Here is a 22,348-nt window from a genome sequence, read left to right as displayed (position 1 = left end):
GTGAAATTTCATCTCAACGTGCCCTGCTTTCAGCGGTGTTGGCGGCAGCAGGAATTTATTCATGCAGCCCTACTGATCTGAAGGCTGGGAGTAAATAGGAGGCCTTCTGCAGTGATTACCCAGAGCCCCCTTCAGCAGAAATGATCTACTGCCTTCCTGCCTCACATTACAGCGGTGGACGGAGGAGTGAACCCAGCTGAGCCAATCTGTACACACCTAGACAGTCTGCAATTGACATTCAGACGGAGCTGTGAGTGGCTTTCAGAGCAAGAGAGAGGAAAAGAGCATTTCTCTGGAAATCTTCCACAAGGACCGAAAACTAAACTCTGATTGGTCACTGCTGTTTTTTTTAATGATTCTTTCTTCAACGCAGGAAGAAATGGACACCTAATATTGCTAAGACTATCCCTTGATTCCTTTATGTATATATAGAAAATCATTACATGACTTTTTCTTCATATAGTGCATATATCCTCGCTGAGAATTTCTGTATTGAGGACATAGTCTATGATTTTTGGTTACTGAGCTGATGTCTGGAATATTCCAGCTTCACTCTTGTGAGCACATCTAGCGGGGCCCCATATAGTCAGCCTGGCACTGTTACTACAGGCCAAACTGAGGGGAAATTGCAAGAGGAAAGGTTGGCTCATGTGGCACATGGTGGCCACCAGCCACTGTATTTTCATTCAGCAAATATAGGATTTTAACATGGAGGTTTGGAAAATATCATGGCTGAGCCAGAAAAATGTCAGTCTGGGTCAAATTTAATGTTATGTGGTCAAAGAATCTATGTTATTATTTAAATATATATGTATTATTTGACACCACTAAATTGTTTTTCAGTAATAACTAGTAGTTTAACTGTTTTTCTGGAAGAAAATATATTTAACGTAGTTATTTTACTGGCATTGCTTTGTCCAGTTTTGTTGCCTTTCCAAGAACAGATTTGAGGCATCAAATGCTGTTCTACGTAAACCGTGAAGGGTAATAACTTTTTAAAGCATAAAACTAAAAAGGATGAACAATAATCACATCATAGCAAGTCGTCGTCGTCATCGTCGTCGTCGGCAGCCGTCTGTCTCGAGAGACGATGGTGTAGCTTCTTAAGAGTCTATCTGCACCGCCGAGAATGGCTGTGCAGTCCGACTCGGGAGTGACATGGTATCTGTCTCCTCCCGTGTTGAATCGACATCTTGCGATGACGCTGAAGCTACAGAGCCTGGGCAGGGTGATATGGAGGGTCTGCTGTTGCCCATGCAGCAGACCCCCCCTCTCTTCGCAGCTGAAGGGCCCAAGGGAAAGACGGAGTCAATACAGCTTGGCTTCAGGTGCGCCGCAGGAGTTGCCGGTGTTGACTACAACGTCAAACCGCCTTAGGGACTCCGGCTCCGGATTTTCTGTCGGGGTTTACTCCCTTAGCCTTTCCCCTGAAGAGGTATGCCGCAAGGCAGCGGAGGTTTTTTGGAGTCAGAGTTTTCCTTCTCTGATGTACCCTGACTGGAAGATCGAACCAGCGACACTTAGCTCGCAGGCCGACGCTCAATCCACTGAGCTAAACCAGCCAGGGCAGATCATAGCAAGTATATATACGCATATATATGCCATACTAACAAAACACAGCACAAGATATGATGGCTCTGCTAGAAACTGTGTCGACGTACCAGAGACTGCAGCTTCTTGGATGGGGACACCACCACGTCTGTGGCTTCGGGGCCCTGCTGCCTTCGGATTCTGGCATAATTTGCTCTGACCTTCATCACTTGTTTTAACTCTGTTAAAAACATTGTTTTAAGAGACAAGTTAATGGAAAGTAATTCGAAATCCAGGATAATGAAACACTCAAAGTCCCCTAAGAAATCCTGGACTGTCACGCTGGACCCTCTCGTTGCACACCGGACCTGCTGATCACATCACATCTGTGTTGGCATTCGCTGGATTTCTCTGGAATGGCAGTTGCTACAGAGGGCTTCCTTCCGGGCGTTTTATAAAGCCTGAATTGGAAGCTGACCTAGGAGTGGTCTAAAAACTGAACCCACTGGAATGGTGGTAAACACAGCAGTGAGAACAATGTTCAGATGTCGTGACAAATGGTATAAGTACACTTAATTTTGTTGGGGGTTAGTGTGCAAGAAACCATTCTAACAGTGTCTGATTTGTTTTGCCAAAATACAATTTTTTTCAAAAACCCAGTTTGATTCTTTGTTGACTAACCTCCACATGTTAAATGTTTTTACATTATAATACATGAAATAAGTTATTATAAAGCGCTTTGTTTTGAAACTCCCAGGCTGTCTTATTTTCTACTACATATAAGCCAGGAACTCACAGAAAAATTATGAGTGAAATGAGTAATTAATTAAATGTCCTTTAGTAAGTATGTATATGCTAGTAGCATTTGTCTTTTTAAGTATTCTGAATATTTACATTTTTAACTTAATTATTTCAGAAAAACACAATGAGATGGCACTCGTATAGTAAAATAAGTTTCTAAAGAGCAACTAAATTAGAAGTCTGCTATCAATCAGATGTTTTTTAGAACATATATCACTTACTGGAAAGAATTCAGACAATTGCAGAAAACCACTAACCCTTTCACCACATGAAGGAAATACAGGGACCTAACTTTCATAAGAAAAGAATCAACTTTCACATCCTAGTAATCCATGTGGTTAAAACCGAAGAATGTGCATTTGTCTAGACACCTTGTCACAGGTTCACAGAGCTAGCATTGAGGGAAGTGGTAGGGAGAGCAATACTTGCATTTCTAATTTTCTCTCTTCCTGTCACAGTTTTTATTGGTAATGAGCCCACCTCTGGGAAAGCAGCCTCCATTTCTCACTGTATTTTGGATACCCTTCTGGCTAGGCTGACTGAAGCACACTTAGCTTTATTTATCAGAAAGGCCCAATGAACACAGTGAGGCCAGAAGGAAGAGGTCCAGACACCAGAAGGCCACCCCAAGAGTACGAAAGGTGAAGCATAAGTAATGAAGGGACTTGGAAAGTCCTTCCTGCCCTTCAGTTGTGTTGTAGTATTTCAAGTGTGTTCATATGCTTAAAGAGATTAAAAATTCTTTCAGGGAAAGAAGCCTGCAAGATTTCTTTTATAGGTTGTGCACTTTGGGAACACAGAGAGCTGTCAATTAATCCTTACCGGTGCTAAAAACTCCACCATTGGTTTGTTCTGCTAAGGAACCATATAGTGAGGGTCTCCGGGAGCTGGGGTGCTGGGCAATGGTGAGTGAGGGGGACAAGAGGATACAAAGGGTACAAGATTGGAGCCTTTTCCTTAATGTAGGAAGGTGCTGGAGGAGTAGTTGTAGCATTCCTCAGAACAGGGTTAGGTTCCCAATAAATTCCTGTTTTCCAACCTTTTATTCTTCATTCCTATGCTTTTGTCCCTTCTGGACTAAATGTAAAGATACGACTGCAACAGTTTGAAAAGCTTTTGGTTTATGTACCTTATATATAACACAGCAATAATAATTTTATGGTGATTTTTTAAAAAGAAATCTAGTTTTATTATTTTAGAAATCCCAGGTAATTCGCTTCTTAATCTTTTAATTTCCTTTAAAGTAATACCAATGTTCTTCAGTTTCCTAAAAATAATGTCTTTGCTGGTATGTGTCCACCTACCAAAGGGCTTTAAATTCCTCAGGATAAACAGGAGAAAGAGCAACAGGCAGTTTAAAAACTAACACATGTTCTTTTCCACTGCTATCACTTATCAAAGAAAATTATCAAAGAGCAGACAAGATGATAAAAAGAGCATAAGGGAAATCTGTAAACTGAATAGTTGCTGTTAATAAAACACTAAGCTTTAATAACTTGAAAGTAGGAAGTCAGTGGAGCCTCACTTTCGTCAGGGTTCATGCTAAGGAAATACCTTCAGGTCAGGCCCTCCAGAATTTCTGCAAATGAGCCCCTTGGATAAGGAGCAAGACTGACAGAACTCTGAATTCTATAGAGCATTGTCAACAGTGAGGTCCTAGCACATAGACAAGTAAATGTAACTTTAGTACCATGGACTAGAACAGTGTGGATGAAGGTAAGTTCTTTGAAGAAAAGAATGAATGCTTTAATTCTTCAGAAATTTGATGGAAAAGAAACTGTCACCATACCTTTTTGGGTTATGAAGCCATGTCCCGGGGACACACAGATGACCATGTCTCGCTCTATGTCGTCCCACAACCAAATCGGCTCTCCATCCGGGGTGTACAGGGTTCTGGCTGGGCGGGCCATTTTCAGGCGAGAAGAGCAGGCATCCAGCAGCTGAAACACCAAGGGACAGACCTTAGAAGGTGGATCGTCAAAACATAATTAAGTATCAAAGGATGAATTCTTTAAAGAGAACTAGTATCCCAATTCGAATATTCTTTTTATTTATAAATTGTTAGAAAGAAGTACAGAAGGAGATGGGAAGAAAGACATAAAAAGTTCGCTCAAGTCCTTGAACAATGAGGAACGCTGGTGCTGTTCGGTGGATTTTCCCTTTTAGTCCTCTATTTTTCCATGTGGTAAGAGACTTCTTGCTGTTTAAGAAACGCATAACTATGAAAAACACTAATTGGAGAATCTAGACTAGATGGAATAGCTTAACATTTTTTTTTTTTTCAACAAGGAACAAACACTGACCTGGGCTCTGGCCTCTGTCTGATCTCAAACAAGTCAGGCAACTTCCCTGTGAAACAATCTCTTCAACTACAAAATCAAACTTTGGGTTGAAAAGGCTTCTCTGACTCTATATTCTATAATTAGAAAGTTTTTTTAATTGGTAAATTTAAAAACTATCTGAAGGGGCCTTATTAAACTTCTCTCAAGTTTTCTTGAAATATTCATAAAAACACTTGTACAAATGCAAAGAGTCAAAGGCACTATGTAGATTAGTCAACATGCTTCCAGACCCCTAAGGGAAGTTCCATTAAAGTGTGCACAAGACTTCAAGATAAGATAAGGAAAACAAGCAGCTAGAAAACAAGAGGATTTTACACACCTTCCATATGACTTTCACCTACTATACAGACCAAACACCTGTTGCCCTAAAATGCAGGAGCCAGGTCCACATAGGCCTCATATCACCATCAATACTTCTTTTTTAGATCTATTCAGGCACTACAGTTCACAGCCATGCAGCCTGGCAGGGGGCAGAACTGGGCACATAATGACATCTCACATCTGGAAAATGAATCAGTAATGTGAAGCAAGACAAGAGAGTGATGAGAAAATGCAATTCACAGAGTGAAGTTTTCATCTGCTATTTTGAGCAAGGGATGAACAGATTGAATAATAATTGAAATTATCCAAGAATACATTCCCCTCTGTACAGTGGGACAGTCACCGAAGGGCAGCAGGAGAGGGGTGCTAAATGCAGCCCTACCCCTCCTGCTACACAGCAGCCAGTCAGCAGCAATTTGAGTAAACACTGTGCATATGGACCAGCCCTCCTCTTAAGATTGGCGGGAAGGATCCTGATGACTTCCAGGGTAAAACTTAAGGGAATGAAAGAGAACTGATTTATCCTGTCTACTGTCAAGAGATCTCACCCTGTACAAAGAGGTATAAATAGAAAAATTAACAAACAGCAACAACATGAGGCTTATGAAAATATTCTACAATGTAAATGGGGGTATAATTATACTCAAGATGAAGATTTAGAGAACGGTTTTAAGCAGGAGTACATTTTAGAGAGTATCTGTATTTTGTTCCCCCCAAATTCAATAAAATATGACTTCCATAAATACACATGCACATAGATATTAGATGACAGAAAAGGAGAATTGCTGAGATGCAGGCAGAGAGGATGATGATGGTGATGATGATGACAGCAATGATGACAACAATAAAATTTATTGGCACTATGCTATGAGCTCAAAACTTCTCTAAACGTTTTCAAGGATATGTTATTTTCATTTCCTGGAAATAATTATTTTCTCCTTTTGTTGATGAGAGAAATGGAGAGTAGAGAGGTTAAATATCCTAACCAAGGTCACACAGCTAGTAAGAGAAGGAATAGGGTTTCAAGTTGGGATGAATAGAGAGCTGAATGAGGAGGGAAGGGAAGGAAATAAAAGACTCAATAGTAGAATTAAAATCTGTCTTAGAAGCAGGAAAAAAAAGCAGACTCAGTATGGGGAGGACAAATTGACTAGGTTGAGAAAATCTCACAGGATACAGAGAAAGGATAAGATACAAAATTGATGACAGAAAGTTAAACATCTGGAATGTCAAGACATCAGATAGTAAATGTATACAATTTGGTGGTACTGGAGGAGAATCCAGAATAAATTAAATTTAACCAGTGATCAAAAATTAGAAGAAGACTTTTCTGTTTCAAATAGGCCCATGTCTTCAGATCAAATAGGTTAATGCAGGATAAGTCAAATTTAATGAAAAAAAAATTTTTTTAAAGACTAACATTTAAATATAAATGGGTGAAAAGTATGGATTTCAGACATGGGGGAAATTTCAGTTATGTTTAGACCAGTTTTATGCAACAGTGAATACCTAAGAAAATGAAACAGAATCTATGACATTTTTAGGAGAGAAGGTTTTTTAACATAAGAATTCAGTATCTAGCTAAATTATTACTTTTGGTTTGGGAAACAAAAGATATCCTCATGAATACAAAAAGTCACATACATTTCAGATTATTATGAACTGAATGAAATTCCTTCACTATGGGAAAATCATAATATAGAATGACCAACATTAAGCAGTAAGGCTACCAGAACATGATTCAACTGCTACAAAAACAGTCAGAAAAATTAAAAATTAAAAAATTTTAAATGAGTCTTCACAGAGCAAAGAACAAAGTAAAATTGTAAAATATCACCAAAAAGGGATGTGGGCAAGGAAAAAACAAAACAAATAATTCTAACTTTCTAGGTACTCATGTGGGCAAAAGATGCTGTTTCTTCTTTTTTCCCCTCTGTTAAGAACATTTATTTTTATGTTGTTAACCAGTGAAATAAAATGTAAAATCAGAAAAAGAGAAATAGTTCTAAAGAATAGGCAAATCATCATCATGATTAATGAATTTAATATGATTTCATTCTTAGACAATTTCTGTGAATCAAATGAAAAACTAATAACAAAAAGAAGAATGTTTAATAAAATGACCAACCATAAAATAAATTATAAAACATCAGTAGTTTTTGTTGTTCATCAAATACAGAAATTTAGAGACTATAGTGGGGAGAAATCCATCCCAGCAACCAAACCAACTAGGAATAACAATTATTTTAAAATGTGAGACCCTTATAAAATTTTACTGAGGGTCAAGAAAAAGGCATAAGTATCTAAAAGAATTCACTCTACATGCAAAGACTGAATATTGGAAACTGCATAAATTATTATGAAATTAATAGCCTAATATAGTCTAACTCCTGTAGGATGATTTTAGGGTGTTGAAATGTAATTCCAAAATTCATTCATTGAATAGACAGTCAAGAGTATTCAAGTAAAATCTGAAACAAAGTGCAGTAACAGGAAACTTTTATCAGATATTAAATATATTATAAAGCTATAATAACTCTAAAAGTATTAGGTATATGAAATAGCTTTAAAAATGTAAGTTAGTATACATATGAATTTAGTATTTTATAAAGCTTGTATCTCACTCAGTGGGGAGAACAAAAAATGTTTAGTAAGTAAATAGAGCTTAAATGATAATTTTAAGCCAAGCACATAAAGAAGAAAAATAGCTTCACTCAAATATTACATTTGAAAAAGCATAACTATAAAAATTTTAAGAAAAATCAGATGTCTTTACATGACCTCAGGATTCTAAAGATCAATTTGGACATTAAAAGCAATGAACAAACATAAAATGTATTAATTTCTGTTCATTAAAAAAACAAAGATGGAATGGGAAATTAGAAATTTGACACAATAAACCTGCATATAATAGCCTTACCTGATCAAAAAAATCTTACATCAGTATGAGAAATAATTCTAATAGAAAAATAGTAAAAGATTGAACTGAGAATCACAGATGACTAATAAATAGTAAAGCAACAAAACAAAGCAAAAAAAATCACTTTATAATGTATTAAAGTCATATAAAATAAATCCTGGGTATAACATTTTCTCTTGTCAAATCTGAAAATACATGCTTCTCAATAACTGTGCTCAGCATTGTTAATATCTCATGCATACCACAGGTAGGTGGTAACTCTCACTCACTACTTATGGGAGCAAAAACTTCTGAAATTTCCTAGAAAACAATGTGGCACTAGCTATCAAAATTCTCAAGCATGTTTATATAATTTGACTTAGCAATTCTGCTAAGAATTTATGTGGGAGAAATACTCAGAAAATTAGAGATTTACATTTAAATGTGTTCATCGGAGCATGCTTTATAATAGCAAAAAATTTAAACACAACTTAAATGGCAAACAACAGAAAACAGGGTAAATAATTAACAATCCACTTATCTGACAGACAATAATGATGCCATTAAAACTAATGCTAAATTATATGAATAAAAAACATTACAATAGTTTTTAGGCGAATAGGCAGATGACAAAATTGTACGTACCCTGTGATCTACTATGATCACAATGACAATAAATTATGACTGTATAGAAATCACAGAAATATATCTACTAAAATTATAATAACTATGGTTATTGGTGGTTTTTGATAGAATTTTCATTTTCTTCTTGGTGCTTTTTCTAATTCTAGTACAATGACTATATACTGTGTTATAATTAGAAAACAGAATGTTACTCAAAGAATCAAAAACTTCAGTTACAATAGATTCATATTCTAAATTTTCCATAGCAGTAGTCACTGCCTCAGACTGCTTGGGCTCCCAAAACAAATATCATCTTCTGAGTGCCTTCAAGAGCAGAAATTTACTTCTCACAGTGCTGGAGGCAATGACCAAGACGAAGGTGTGGCAGGCTGATTCCATTTCTGGTGAGAGCTCTCTCCCTGGCTTGCAGGCAACTGCTTTCTTGTTGTGCCCTCATAGAGAGAGAAGAGAGGAACCTCTCTCCTTTTCTCTTCTGATAAAGCCACAAATCCTGTCAGATTAGGGCCCAACCTTAAGACATTATATAACCTAGAAGCCTTACCTCCAGATACAGTCATGTTGGGGGTCATGGCCTCAACATTAAATTTGAGGGGGAGGGCACTATTCAATCCATAAAAGTTATTAATTTATTTTCTGCTCTAATGCAACCAAAGAGTATGATATCTGAGTTTCTATCTTGGCTGGGAGCTGTCCTAGAAATATACATATAGATTATGACTCTGGAAGAAATTTGTGTAGCTTGAAAAGATCCCACTAAAAGGTAATTCTTAAATATTTTTTCCCACTTTACCACCAAATGTCATTATTCTATAGAGATCATGTCTCCAATTCATAATCATAAAAATAAACATTATTTAGTAAAAATATATACTAAATGCAAAATGTGAATTAAATATATCGCTATTTCACTTGGTTTTTACAAAGATCTATTTACATGAGACAAACTCAGTGAGTTTACAAAACTCTTTGAAAAATAAATTTGCAAATGCATTTTCAGTACAACTAGACTCTAAAATATCTAGTCTGCTTATAAACTCTAATGACATTCTTAATTCTCAGTTTTTCAAATGACTTTAAATTTACTGAAGTTTCATCTTTAAAGTGGATAATATAAATTCAATATTTGTAATTTTTACAATGACAAAAGCTCATAATAAACAAACAATAGTCCATGCATCAATTCTCCCCCACAGTCTATTTTGTGAGTTTAATTTTCCTAAACCTTCTAGGCAGGGCACACGGGCATTACGGAACCATTGCATATACCCTGTGGTACTTGCGTCTACAAATCAAAGGGGCCTGTTTCTCATTCATTCCGCTTCCATTTCTACCTTTGGAACTATTCCTGGCTGAGAGAGAACACGTTAATTTTGAAATTCTGTAGCAGAAGAGCCGTTACAGGAACGGGCGAAGACAAATGCTTCTGGTCAACAGAAGGAGGGGCCTGGGCAATCATCAATCAGAGAAAGGTGTCGGCCCCGAAGAAAGAGCCACTAATCTGGTGAGGAAGCCACCGCGGTGTGTCGATGACAGATGAGCCTACAGCATGAGAGTTGCTCTAGCAATGGCCAAGGGGTGGGTAGGAAGGATGTGGTTAAATCATCCAGAATGGCCACAGCGGTGAAAGAAGTTGCGGGAAAGTCTGCATTACATGGGATTCAAATGCTGTCTGGGGGTTTCATTACAGAAAGGAGAGTGAAGAGCTTTGATATGTGTTCTGTTCCTCATTCTTCTGGTGAAAAGAGCCAACCACCGAAACTTTTCACTTCTCTGGGATTGGTGACAGTAGTCTGACTCCCCCAGTGAGATCTGGACCTTCTCTCCCTGTTGTCTGTCTGTTTCACACACAAGTCCACTCTCCAGAAGTATTCTTTACAGCCTGATAGCCTGAAATGGTACATTCATAACTGAGCACAAAGAACTGGAGGCTGTCCCTAAAAGCAAAAATAAGAGGCATAGACAAAGGAAAGGAAAGGGATAAGCAAGGACTTAAAAAAAATAATAATAATAAAGCAAAGGAAGAAATTACATGCAGAATATTTTCTAAGCATTTCCTAAGTATCTTTCTACACACTGAGGCCACATTAACCCGCTCCGAGACATCGCTTTTACAGAGACAACCAATGGCTCAAGCACTTGAGTCTGGGATAGTGTCATGGACTGAACTGTGTCCTCCTCTAAACTCATAGGTTGAAGCCCTAACACTCAATGTGATTATATTTGGAGAAAAGGCCTTTAAGAAGGTAATTATGATTAAATGAGGCCATAAAGGTTGGAGCACTAATCCAATAGGACTGCGCTTTTATAGGAGGAGGAAGAGACCACAGCCTTTTCTCTCTCCCTCTCCACGTGTGCATGGAGGAAAGGCTACATGAGGACACATAGCAGGGAGAAGGAGGCTGTCTGCACACCAGAAAAAGAAGCCTTATCAGAATCCAGCCCTTCTGGCACCTTGATCTTAGACTTCTCAGCCTCCAGAACCATGAGAAATAAATTTCTGTCCTAGCCCCTCCAGTCCGTGGTACTTTGTTATGGAAGCCGAAGTAGATTGATGCAGATATCATCTGGGCTCCACTGTATGCTTTTTAACAATGTCTCAGGTTGTATGTATCTCTCCCTACTTGTCAGTTCAAGGACAATCTACCTAATATGATTTATGAACTCCAACAGCCATATTTTTGGGTGTGGTACCCCTCATCCTTGTTAATGCATTTTCTGCCTAAGCTGTTGATCTTACCATTTCTCCAGTTTCATCAGTGGTCCTGACTGACTCCTCTGTGGGGCCTTTCTCCTTCGCCCTGGGTAGGCTGTGGTCCCCTCTGAACTACTGGACTTCTGTCTACACTATTAATTTGACCATATCACACGCTGTTAGTACTTCTCCAAGGAGAACATTAGCACCCTTAGCAAATGCATTTTTCTGACAAAGACAACCTGTGTTCATGACAACAAAATATGGAACACATAGAAAAACACACAAGAAAGACTACTTTTATGAGGTCACCAGTAATAACACCATCCAGGAAATACTTCCAAAAATAAAATCCTTCCAGTCTTTTTTTTCTAGGTGTGTGTATATATGTTCATAGAATTCAATTCTATATGCTTTAGAGTTTGCTTTTTTCACTTAGTATATCAAAAATTTTTGTCATTATTCTTTCTAAAGTTGATTTTGAGTTATAACACCCCATCCTATGTACTATAATTCATTTAACCAACTCCCTATTTATGACTCCTTAAATTATTTCTAATCTATCTATCTATTTTATAAATAGCTCTGTGATAAATATTCTTACTAAACAATCCTTGCATAATTTCATTAAAATATCCTTAGGGTATCCTTATAATGTAAATAACCACATTGTCCCACAAAAAGTTGTACTTCTGTCAACATGAGAGTGACTATTTCTATACACACCCAAGTAAACCTTGATACATTTTCAATACTTTGCCAATTTGAAATATTAACTTAATGAGAGCATAGGCCACATACTACTTTATCCCTCTTACTGCTACCACTACTACTGATATTAACCTGTGAATTATACTGTACTATAAAGTTTTCAAAGTATTTTCACATACATAAATAAGAATGATACCTTACAGCATCTAACACAGTGTCCTTCATGGACAAAGTTTATTTAAAAAATCTCATGATCATGGAATAATATTTATGAAATGACTTTTATATGCTACATAGGAGTCACATAAGTCAAAAAGTCATTCTTCCGCCATATAAATATAATTTTTGTAAAAGTTATCATAAGTTTTTGCTATCCTAAGTCTTATACACTCTTTAATCCTACAGTTCCTTTTCTACCCTGTACCTATATATTAATCATTCCACATTCCTTCACTAATGTATCAGTTCTAGTCGCAATGGATTTTAAGATAACATCTGCAATACAAACTGATATTTTCAATGAAACCAACAAGGAAGAAACATACCGTTTTCTTTTTTTTCTATGTATATCAAGTGTCTTCACTTGCATTCTTAGTTTTGAGTACATTTCCATGTTTTTAAATCTCCTTTCTCAAGTACAGCAAATTGGTTGTCAGCTTCTGAGATGTGAGTGCTTTCACGGTTCTTATTCAAAGTCCCTATCAAAGAGGAGTGGTCTCTGCCACATTCTGAGACTGGGCCAGTCTTTGGGCAGTACTCCTCAGAGGTGCCCCTAACACCCCAGGACCCTCTTCCTCCTGCGTGAACCTGCCAGTCTCTTGCATCATCTTGTTTTTCCCTCCATCTCCCACCAACATCTCAACTTTATGTGAGTTACTCTTGTCCCTCCACAATTTATAAAACATATTTCACAAAATAAAGAAGCCCAATAACTTTTTAAGATATCACTGAAACAGGTAAGACTGCTTAAAAGTCTACCCCATTTATTAGGTGCCTAAAGTTTTTAAAGACCAAGACAAAATCCCAAACTTTAAAATCATGTCTTTGATATTGCAATGAATAAACTGCTATTCATCTTTTCCTTAGTCGATCTTTTAACTTTGGAAAGTGAAGAGTTTGCTGCAGTTTCAGGATTCTGGGTAGTAAGACCATGATAGGTGTTCTCTAATGGACAGTATTGTTTTTTCTACAGAGAACAAATGTAGTGAATAATACCTGACGGGGGGAAAAAAATCATTCCTTTGTAAACTGGGTTTAAAACAGAATAGGAAAATTGTTCTAAAATATTCCAAAGTTTAGGTTTTAGTCTTTGGCTGCAGTGGGTTTAATTGTCATTGTTCTCTGTTGGCCGAGTGTCATATTCTGATTCACACATACATCAGACAGCATTGGACTCCACATTTTTCACTCATACACACTCATTTAATTGACAAATCAATCCTGTGAAGAAAGTATTATTCCCATTTTACAGTTGAGAAAAAGAGGTTGAGAGAGGTCATTTGTCTGACTTAACCATCTAGAAATATCAGAGCTGGGGTATGAACCCAGCCCTGTAAATCCTCTCCTTTCACACTAGGTTTACCTCTGGAATAGTTCTGCCCCAGACGTAAGTGCCGTCCTCGGGTCTGCCCCCATTTAGATAAACCCAGACTCGTTTGGCGTTGGGTTGCTTATACAGCCTGCTCTGCTGGATTGTGGCACATTTAGCTGCAATTGGAGAATTTCTCTTGGACTGCTGTTCTTGGACTTCAGAAAGATGTGCCTGTCAAGAAAAGCCCAGAGAATACCATGTTTAGAGAATAGTATGTCCAGTGTGTGTAAAGAATATAATGAAAGACAGAAATCCTATAATTGTAAATCACATTGAAAAAAATTTTAGGAAGTGCATTACCCTTTCCTGCCACTGGCTCTTCTGTAAATTTCCCTTTTGCTTCAATGAATGGCTGAAGGCAGTAATAAACATTGCAGTGATCATTATAAGGCACTGCTTTGGCAAAGCACTTAGCTTTCATTTATAATTTGAAGTAATGAATAGAGATGTGTTTTTGGACTTCTGCATGGTGCTTCTCCTAGTGAGAAACTTCTCTGCATCTAACAAATGAGTTTTTGGTTAGAATTACAACATCATTTCCTTTAACCAAGAAAGACTTAAGGGAGTGTGCAGGACTGTTGTTTAAGTCCCTACTTTCTGTCATTTAAAATACAGCAGCCATCTTATACTTTGCCAGGTCCCTGCCAGGCAGCTTTTCATCCCACTTCAAGCACGTCCTAGTTCAATGCTTTGCATTCATTCCCTGGTCAGTGATTTATCCTTCTTAATTTGGCAAGAAGTCTTATTTCTGGCAATGTCAATTTCTTTTTTCTAGTAACCTTGACTTGGGCACACACCTAAGATTTAGATTGAACACAATTCACAATTTGAAAAACCCTATTAAATAAGAACATATCATTGTAATGATAACTTCACAAAGCAAAAAGTTTTCCCAGGTCTCTATCCGCAGTCCTCTCTCAACAGCTGACCTTTCTCTTCTCGCCTTTTTTATGTCTGGCAACCCTGACTGATTAAGCAATTGGATTGAAACAGCGTTTTGAATTCCTCACTCCTGAAGGTCTCCATTGCAATTAGTATTTTGCTCCTTGCTCTTTTTACCTATTGAGACATACCCTTAGGAGTGATGAGCAATGAAGCCATAAGGTTCAACCTGACTATACGTATTATAATCACCTTTGTACATATCCACTGGGCCTTTTTCTCTTCTTGGCTAAGGTCACAATTTCTGGTCTCCACTCAAACAGAACAGACTTCCATATGAGCTGGGTGTCTTTTAGATAGCTACCCTTCAAATGCCAACTCAAGGCTTGGCATATGCCTATGCGGTTCATAACTGATCTGATGCTGAGAACATATTAATAGCATGATTTTAAAAGTTAGTACTGTGGTTTTGAAAGCTTATAATAGAGGCAGAGTCTTTAATGTCTTGAGTCCTAAAGAACACACCTCTGTATGTCTTATAAGTTCCATGAGTTTAATTTCCTCTTGAGTCTGCTCAGTCCAGCCTCCTTCCACCACCACTGGCTGCACAGGGCTTTTGTTGGGGATCATGGTGGCCGGCTGACATGTTGCTACTCGCCGCCCTGGGGAAAGAAGTCTCTGGAAATGTTTCTGATGATGAGCTTTCAGATTTCAAATAAATTGGTTTGGCTTTCTATGCATAAATCATTCTACTTGGGAGCATAGGCTAAAATACTAAATATATCATAAAAGTTAAAATGCCTAAGGTAATAATATCGAACAATGCCTCTTCCTATGGGAGCCTGTGATTTTAAACAGCCAGGACACGCGTACTCGCTGCACAGATGGAAAAGAAAGATAACACGCTGACTTCCACGCTGGCCCCAGCCTCTCATCCGCGATATGGTTCAGCGGTAATTTAGTCAAATAGAATCCATGACCTACATACCCCATCATCTCTTCCAGTCATGGAACATATGTTTTGTTCTCTACACTAATAATAAGCCTCTCCCCCACAATTAGCTTAGCAGCCTGGGGATTAAGTATTTCTAAAATAATATTAACCCAAGAGACAGGAGGCCTTTTTTTCCCTACCTATTAATTCCCCGTGAGCACGATTAGTTTCTGACACCTCTGCTGTGCCCTTTAGGCTGTTAAAAAGCTGTGGTATGAGAAAATATTTATTGGAATACTTTATTCCAAAGAATCACAGGCATAATTTAATAAGTTTGGTGATTTGAATTTATACACTTTTTCAGCTAGACCACTTACAATCATTAGAGGCTTAAAAGTCATACTTATGAATTTTTTGTGTGCTGAAGAGATACTCAGCACTGAGTCTCACACTGATCTCTATATTTCTTGAGTAAAAATAATGCTTTTTCCTGTACATTCTTCCCAGAAACCCATGTGGAGCACCAGCTATGAGTCAGGCATTGTGCTGGATGATACAAATACAAATATGTTTGAGACCAGGTCCTTGCCTCAAAAGCTTATGCTTTGGTGGGAAAGGCAGGTGTTAAGGGAATGATTAAAATAGTAATTGATTGCAATGGTTCTGCACCAGGCAAGTCCATGTGTAACAGGAGATGCTGACCTAGTCTGAAGTCTCAGAGAAGGCTTCTTGGAGACAGCTACACTTAGGTGAATATAATAATAAAATTACTAAAACAAAGTTGAGTCCTAATTGGGTTGCCAAGGGACTCTTAATGGGTAGACTTTCAGAATATGATGATGAACAAAACTCTTTGAAAATAATTCAGTACTTGCAGAGGACAAAGCACTTGTGCTCTTGTAGCTCAAGTTTGTGGAAAATGATTCAGTAATAAAAATAAGTGGCAGCAATGACTTTCATAGAAATTGAACTCTATGTACCAAATAAGCATTCATATGCAATTTGTGGGTGTGGAGAAAACATAATTGAGTCAGTCAGCCAATGAGTTACGATGGCAATGCCATTACATTCTCTGCTTTTTGGAGAAAACACAGAGGTACCAGAAAAATATAAAGCAGAAATTTATGCATTAAACATAGTTTTTAGCCAACTCTATTCATAAGGTGCAGACAACATTAATTTATGATACACATTCTATTGGGTATTATTTCAATAAATATTTTTACAATGCATTTTGAACACTAAAATTTTGTTCAATTAATGAGAGTTCTGCAATAGTTTATTACTTATACTATTGAGAACCAGGATTTGAATATAGGAAAGAGTAAAACCCATTATGCATTAATTTGTTTTTTGTCAACTTGCTTCTAATGGTTCTAGGAATATGAATATCCTTTCCCTATAATTTTCATAAAGCAACATAATGTCATCACAAAAGGTTTTGGTTTGGGGAATGGTTTTTATAACAAACTGTTATTTATGCAGGTAGGACTATTGAAACCAAGCAAAAATGTATTGAATAAATTATTTCTATTTCCCTATGACATTTTCTATATATTCTCTTTTATTTCACATGAGATCAGGGGAAAGTAATTTGATAACAGCCAACTATTAATGGGGAAAGCTGGCAAATATGAGTGCTTTGCTGTTCTTTCAGACTATAAATCTCAGACTATAAACCCCGACAGCTCTCCTCATACCTCTCCCTTATTGGGAGGCCCTCCCTGGTCCAATGTCATCTGTGTCCGGGAGAGTATGTCCACCTAATTTCGTGTTTCATTTAGCAGCTCCATTTAGTATCACATCAGATAAAATGCTCTAGCATTGTCTTTATACATAATAAAGGTGATACTTTGGCTTGATGTGCCATTCTTTACTTTTATTTATCAGTGCTTAAGACCCCAAATGGGAACGTGGGCTGCCTTCTCAAGAACCCCTACACTGACAGTTACTGAGTATTTATTATGTGCTGGCATTTGTTACTTAATCATAAAACCCCTAAAAATGTATTATTAGTATTACGATGAATATTAGCAATGGTCATGCTTACAAATGAAATGTAAAATCAGCTCAGCACAGTACTTTGTACATAGTACAGGCTCAATAAATATTTTTTGCATTTACCAATGGCTTTAACAATAGGAAATAATCAATTCAGCCACTATTCATACCTCCCATACCTCTTCTTTCATCCAGTCCTCAAGAAACTCACAATCCAACAGGGACTGCAGTTCACTGAACTTAAGATTTATTCTTATTTATCCTCATAATCCCCAAAACTAGAAAAGGCCTTCCTCAGAGCAGGTGTTTTATAAGCATGTATTGAATTTACATTTAATAGTAGAGAACAATAGTTTGTCAATAGAGACAAGATTTATCTTAGCACTAAATTCTAAGAGAAACTACATCAGTGGGTTTCTCCATAATGGACATTATCTGACTGAATAGAATCTTCAAAAGTGATATTATAGATGATGCCACCTGAACTTGAAAAGCCTTTTTAATACTTCCTTATAGTAAAAGCTGAAAACTCAAGGCAGCTCTGCCAGGTGTATTTTCACTATATTACTTTGTATTTATTTATCTTGATACAGAAATAGAGCGAGGAAACTCACTGGAGTGAATGGTTAGAAAGCCATCCTGGTAATTCAAAGATGAGGTCACAATAGCTTTAACTTGGCTAATGATTGTGGAAATTATGGCTATTGGAATTCATTTGAGATAAACTTAATAGACTCAAAGCAGCAAGACTTAAAGAGAAAGTGAGAGAAAAAATGCCTAGGATGATTCCCAGATGTGTAAGATGGAACACTGGGCGGATGGTGGTGTGCCCACTGTTACAAGAAATGAAGAAGGTACTGGTGTGGGGGTGATATAGTAACTTCAGTTCTGGACCTGCCCATAGGACAGTCAAGTAAAATTTTCTAGCTATAGTTAATAGATTCTTTTCTCTTAGACGCAACAATTCTTTTGGTAAAAACTGAGTAACAGTCTCTTAACTTGGAGTTCTGTTTGGTGCACTTAGGACTAGTTGTGTTGCTTATTGAGGTAAGATTCACATACTCAGGAGTTGAAACCCTGCTGTGACAATTAAATAGCCTGACAAATATTTCCTCCCAGACTAAAGCCCATAATGCACTGTTTCTCCCCCAAGAACCATCTGGTATCTGAAGTGCTGTGACAAAAAAAAAAAAGAATATATGGAAAATCAATTGCCAATCGATCACTTTATGAATAGCATATCTTAATGCTGCATGACAATAAGGAGCTCTTCTGAGAAACTGACAATGATCTTTGAAGAATTTAGTGCTTCTTCCCTCAGATTATTTTAAATACTTCTTCAATAGCAATACCCCAGGAATGCCAGCGAGTTTTGTTTAAGGGTTAATTTCAAAGCCCATACAATGCCAGCTCAGGGACTGTTTCAAACCAATGGGGTGTTTCTATAATCCAGACAACTTCCTAATTTTTAAATGTGATAGACATTTTAATGTAAAATTTACAATTGTAAAATCAGTACTGAAAAGATATATTATTAGGATTTAGGCTTGCTCAAGTGACTTTTGTAACACTGTATGTATACATATTGAACATACAGCTCAGTTAGACATCTGGTACCTAATGGTAAAAAAAAAAAAAAACTAATTAGAATTAAACACGATGATACTTGATTTAATTCATACTGACCTTTTAACTGTCTCATTTTGTGTTTCATGATGTCTAAATCAGCCAAAATTTTGTCCTTTTTCAGCCAGTTCTGTTTTTCTAATTTTTCTGCTTTCTGCAAAGCTAGAGTAATAAAAATACATGATGTTTTATCTTGCATTCTTTTATCAACAGTAATTTATCATGCAAGCCAATAATTTATAAAGAAATTTCTGCTCCAAGAAATAGATTCAATTAGAAGTAAGTAATTAAAAGGTAAGGGTCATTAAAAGAAACCTCATTTGAAAGATGACAGGGCTGAAGGCATTTTTTTTTTTTATGGAATGCAGGGGGAGAAAAAGAAGAACAGTGCTGTTTTATTATATAGATTTACCATATGCAATAGCCATATTTCATTTTCCACTTCCACAAACTATTTGGAGGTGATGAAATTCTGGCTTGGAACCACTCATTTTTTAAACATCCACCTACTGCCTAAAGGGTGCAATTCTTAAAAATGAAAATGTGCAGACAGGTTGTCTTCAGTGTGAATTAAACTCATTTGTTATTTTCTAATGTATACCATTATTCTCAGTCTTTATAGACCAAGGATCTCTTTATCAACTAAATTAGACATTTTTCCACGTAGAATACTCTATTCCAGGAAGAAAAAAAAATGAGCAGTTGTGCAAATATAGGAGTATAGTTCTCCTTGCGCACATGTTAACCGATGGACCGCCCATTACTTGCATAACTGTGATGTTATGTTGACATTATACACACTTAATTCATTTTCTTATAAATTTGCTTCTCTCTCCCTTCATATAGTTGGTTGAAAGAAAGCAGAAACAAAAAACTTACCATTTGGGGATAAAAATGGTTCCCCACAAGATACCCAGACGGCAATAGGGTTTCTGTGAATGAGGGTGAAAACAGACGCATCTATACCATCCAAACTGTCGGATGTCACAGACTTTGGAAATAATTTGTTTTCCACCTTCAGTCTTGGGTTTTCTGGAAAACAAATGACACATTTACCATCACTCAATGAATAATGAATAAATTTTCTTACTGAATTAATTTATTCAAAATATCTCATTTTTCATTAATGACTTGATTTAAACAGGCAATAACCAAAACCAATGCCAATATATAAATTCAATGAGAATCTCAAAGCAGCCTGAGAATTTAAATGGATCTGATTATAAATATGCATTCTGATTCACTTTTTACACTTCACCTAGTTCTGAAGGAAATTTGAGGTGGCTAATAAAAATACCTATTCTGAAAGGGGATAATATAAAGAGATTGAAAACCCAAGCAAGAGGGAAAAGGAATATAGGAATAGACTAAAGCCAGAGATACTGTGCTTCAGTGTCCTCATCTTATAAATGAATGATAGTGTCTATTTCAATCTGCTGCTGGGACGATTAAAGAAAAAAGGAAAGAAAGCACTTAGTTTGGTCTTTTTAATTGGGCAAGCTTCCAAAAAATGCTAGATAATATTTTTATTATTGAATGGGTATGAATACCACATTGTTTTGATTTGCTGGAGAAAAGGCACAATTTGGGCTCTGAATATCCTAGTGGCCAAAGCAAAGGGGAAAACACAATTTCAAGATTCACATGGCCTACACAGAGAGAGAAATTCTTCAGAACATACACCTCCTCAGGTCCTGAGATCTGAGAGAAGCAATTCCAGGGTCTTTATAAAGGAGTTATTTGTGACATAGCAAATAACTCCCTACAACAGAAATTAACATAAACTGAGAAGTTAATATATGCTAGGCATTTTACCAAGACGTCTACATAGATTATCTCATGTAATATTCAAAGTGATACTCTGTGTTAGGTTCACACCTATTTTACAGAAAAAGTTACTGAGATATAGTCACATAGCTAGGTGGGAGCAGAGAGAGAATTAGAATCCAGCCCATGGGCCTCCAGAGCATGTGCCTTTAACCACTGCTTCCACTGTAAGCACGATGCTATTTCTGATAGATGCCTATTTCTTTAAAGTTCCTCAATGCAAGCTGATGGCATAATACCAAACCACAATTCAGTAAAGGGAATCACTGCTGATGAACCTGCCTGATCAAGAATAACCAACCTTTAGAATTTACAACAAAATGGAAGGGATGGCCATACCCTTTTGGTAGTACTGCATGAAAGCCAGGTTTTAAATAAAAATTTGAAAAAAAGAGTATTTGAGAGCATAATCTTCCAGAACCTGGAAATAAAACATTCTATATGCCAAATAAAGACAAAAATATATGTTTACATAATTATATTTAAAAACTCATTAGAAAGGAAAACAATGCCATTGTGAAACAACAGAAAATATACTCTTAGAGTGTATTGGTCTCTCCCCTTAGTTCCTGACACAGAGCTCCTAAAACTCTTCTAGCTTCTCAAGTGATAAGAACACTAGGGGCATCTTTTTTTTTTTTTTTTTTTAATATTAGGTCTTTGACTTGACCCTGGTTCCTGACACAGAGCTCATAATTCCTTTGGAATTTCCTGGGTGATAGGAGTGTCTTTTTTTCTGAGATGATTCTTCTTGGTGGGCTCCTGGATGGGGCTGGTCACCAGAAAGACCAAGCCATGATTAGAAACTTGAAATTTTCTACTCTACCCCCAGCCCTCATTCTCCAGAGAGGGAAGAAAGGCTAGAAATGGAGTTAATGAACAGTCATTCCTACGTCATGAAGTCAGCCTTAAAATCCCAAAAGTACAGGGTTAGAAGAGCTTCTGGGTGGTGAACACGTGAAGGTTCCAGGACAATGGAGGGCTTGGGAAGACAATGGACACCCCACGCTTCATGCCACACCCTTACATTATGCATCCTGATACAGAGAGCTCATCACATCACTGGGGAGAAGCAGGGAGGGGCTGTAGGAGGAGTTCGCAGAGGCAAGGGTAAACAGTCTAGGACAGGATTGGCCAGAGTGCATGGAATTATGGGCAAAAAGATGTGGAATAACAGAAGGGCTCTCAGGCCCTGGATCAGCTCTCTCTGGTTTTTGGGCTCCTCTTCCTCGAGGACACCTGGATGATGGTGCTGCAGCTGCCTGCGTTTCCTGGTGGATGCTATTTTGAATGGGAAGGAACTCTGGGCATAGCCTAGGATGGGGCTGGCCTGGCCGTGGTTGGCAGGGTTATTCTTTTGGTGTTCCAGAGGGGACAACCTCTGAGGCAGAAGCCTGCCATTCTTCCAACATTCTTCTTTTGTATCTTACGCTGTTTTACTTAAAAAACTCAACCTATAGATATAAGATAATTAAAACTAACAGGGAAAATGCTAGGAGAACCCAAGTGTTAGAATTGAGCCTTGAGGAGCCTAAGGGACTAATCA

General features: G+C 37.3%; 1 protein-coding gene across 1 annotated transcript in view; it reads right to left on the bottom strand.

Moving 5' to 3' along the window:
- Positions 1–1,640: 1,640 nt before the first annotated feature.
- DCDC1 (doublecortin domain containing 1) overlaps positions 1,641–22,348 on the bottom strand; it is a 63,962-nt gene continuing 43,254 nt past the window's right edge. Inside the window, exons 14-19 of the mRNA XM_090267269.1 lie at positions 19,855–20,007; positions 19,036–19,137; positions 14,940–15,076; positions 13,524–13,703; positions 4,121–4,271; positions 1,641–1,771 (exon numbers count right to left, since the gene is read on the bottom strand). Of these exons, the coding sequence (XP_090123395.1) occupies positions 1,641–1,771; positions 4,121–4,271; positions 13,524–13,703; positions 14,940–15,076; positions 19,036–19,137; positions 19,855–20,007 (854 nt within the window). The remainder of the gene's footprint in view (positions 1,772–4,120; positions 4,272–13,523; positions 13,704–14,939; positions 15,077–19,035; positions 19,138–19,854; positions 20,008–22,348) is intronic.

The sequence above is a fragment of the Furipterus horrens genome, unplaced genomic scaffold, assembly GCF_987537825.1.
Source record: "Furipterus horrens unplaced genomic scaffold, mFurHor1.1.pri manual_scaffold_2, whole genome shotgun sequence".
NCBI lineage: Eukaryota > Metazoa > Chordata > Mammalia > Chiroptera > Furipteridae > Furipterus > Furipterus horrens.
Note: the sequence above shows the minus strand (reverse complement) of the source record. Positions and strands in the feature narration are given on the sequence as shown.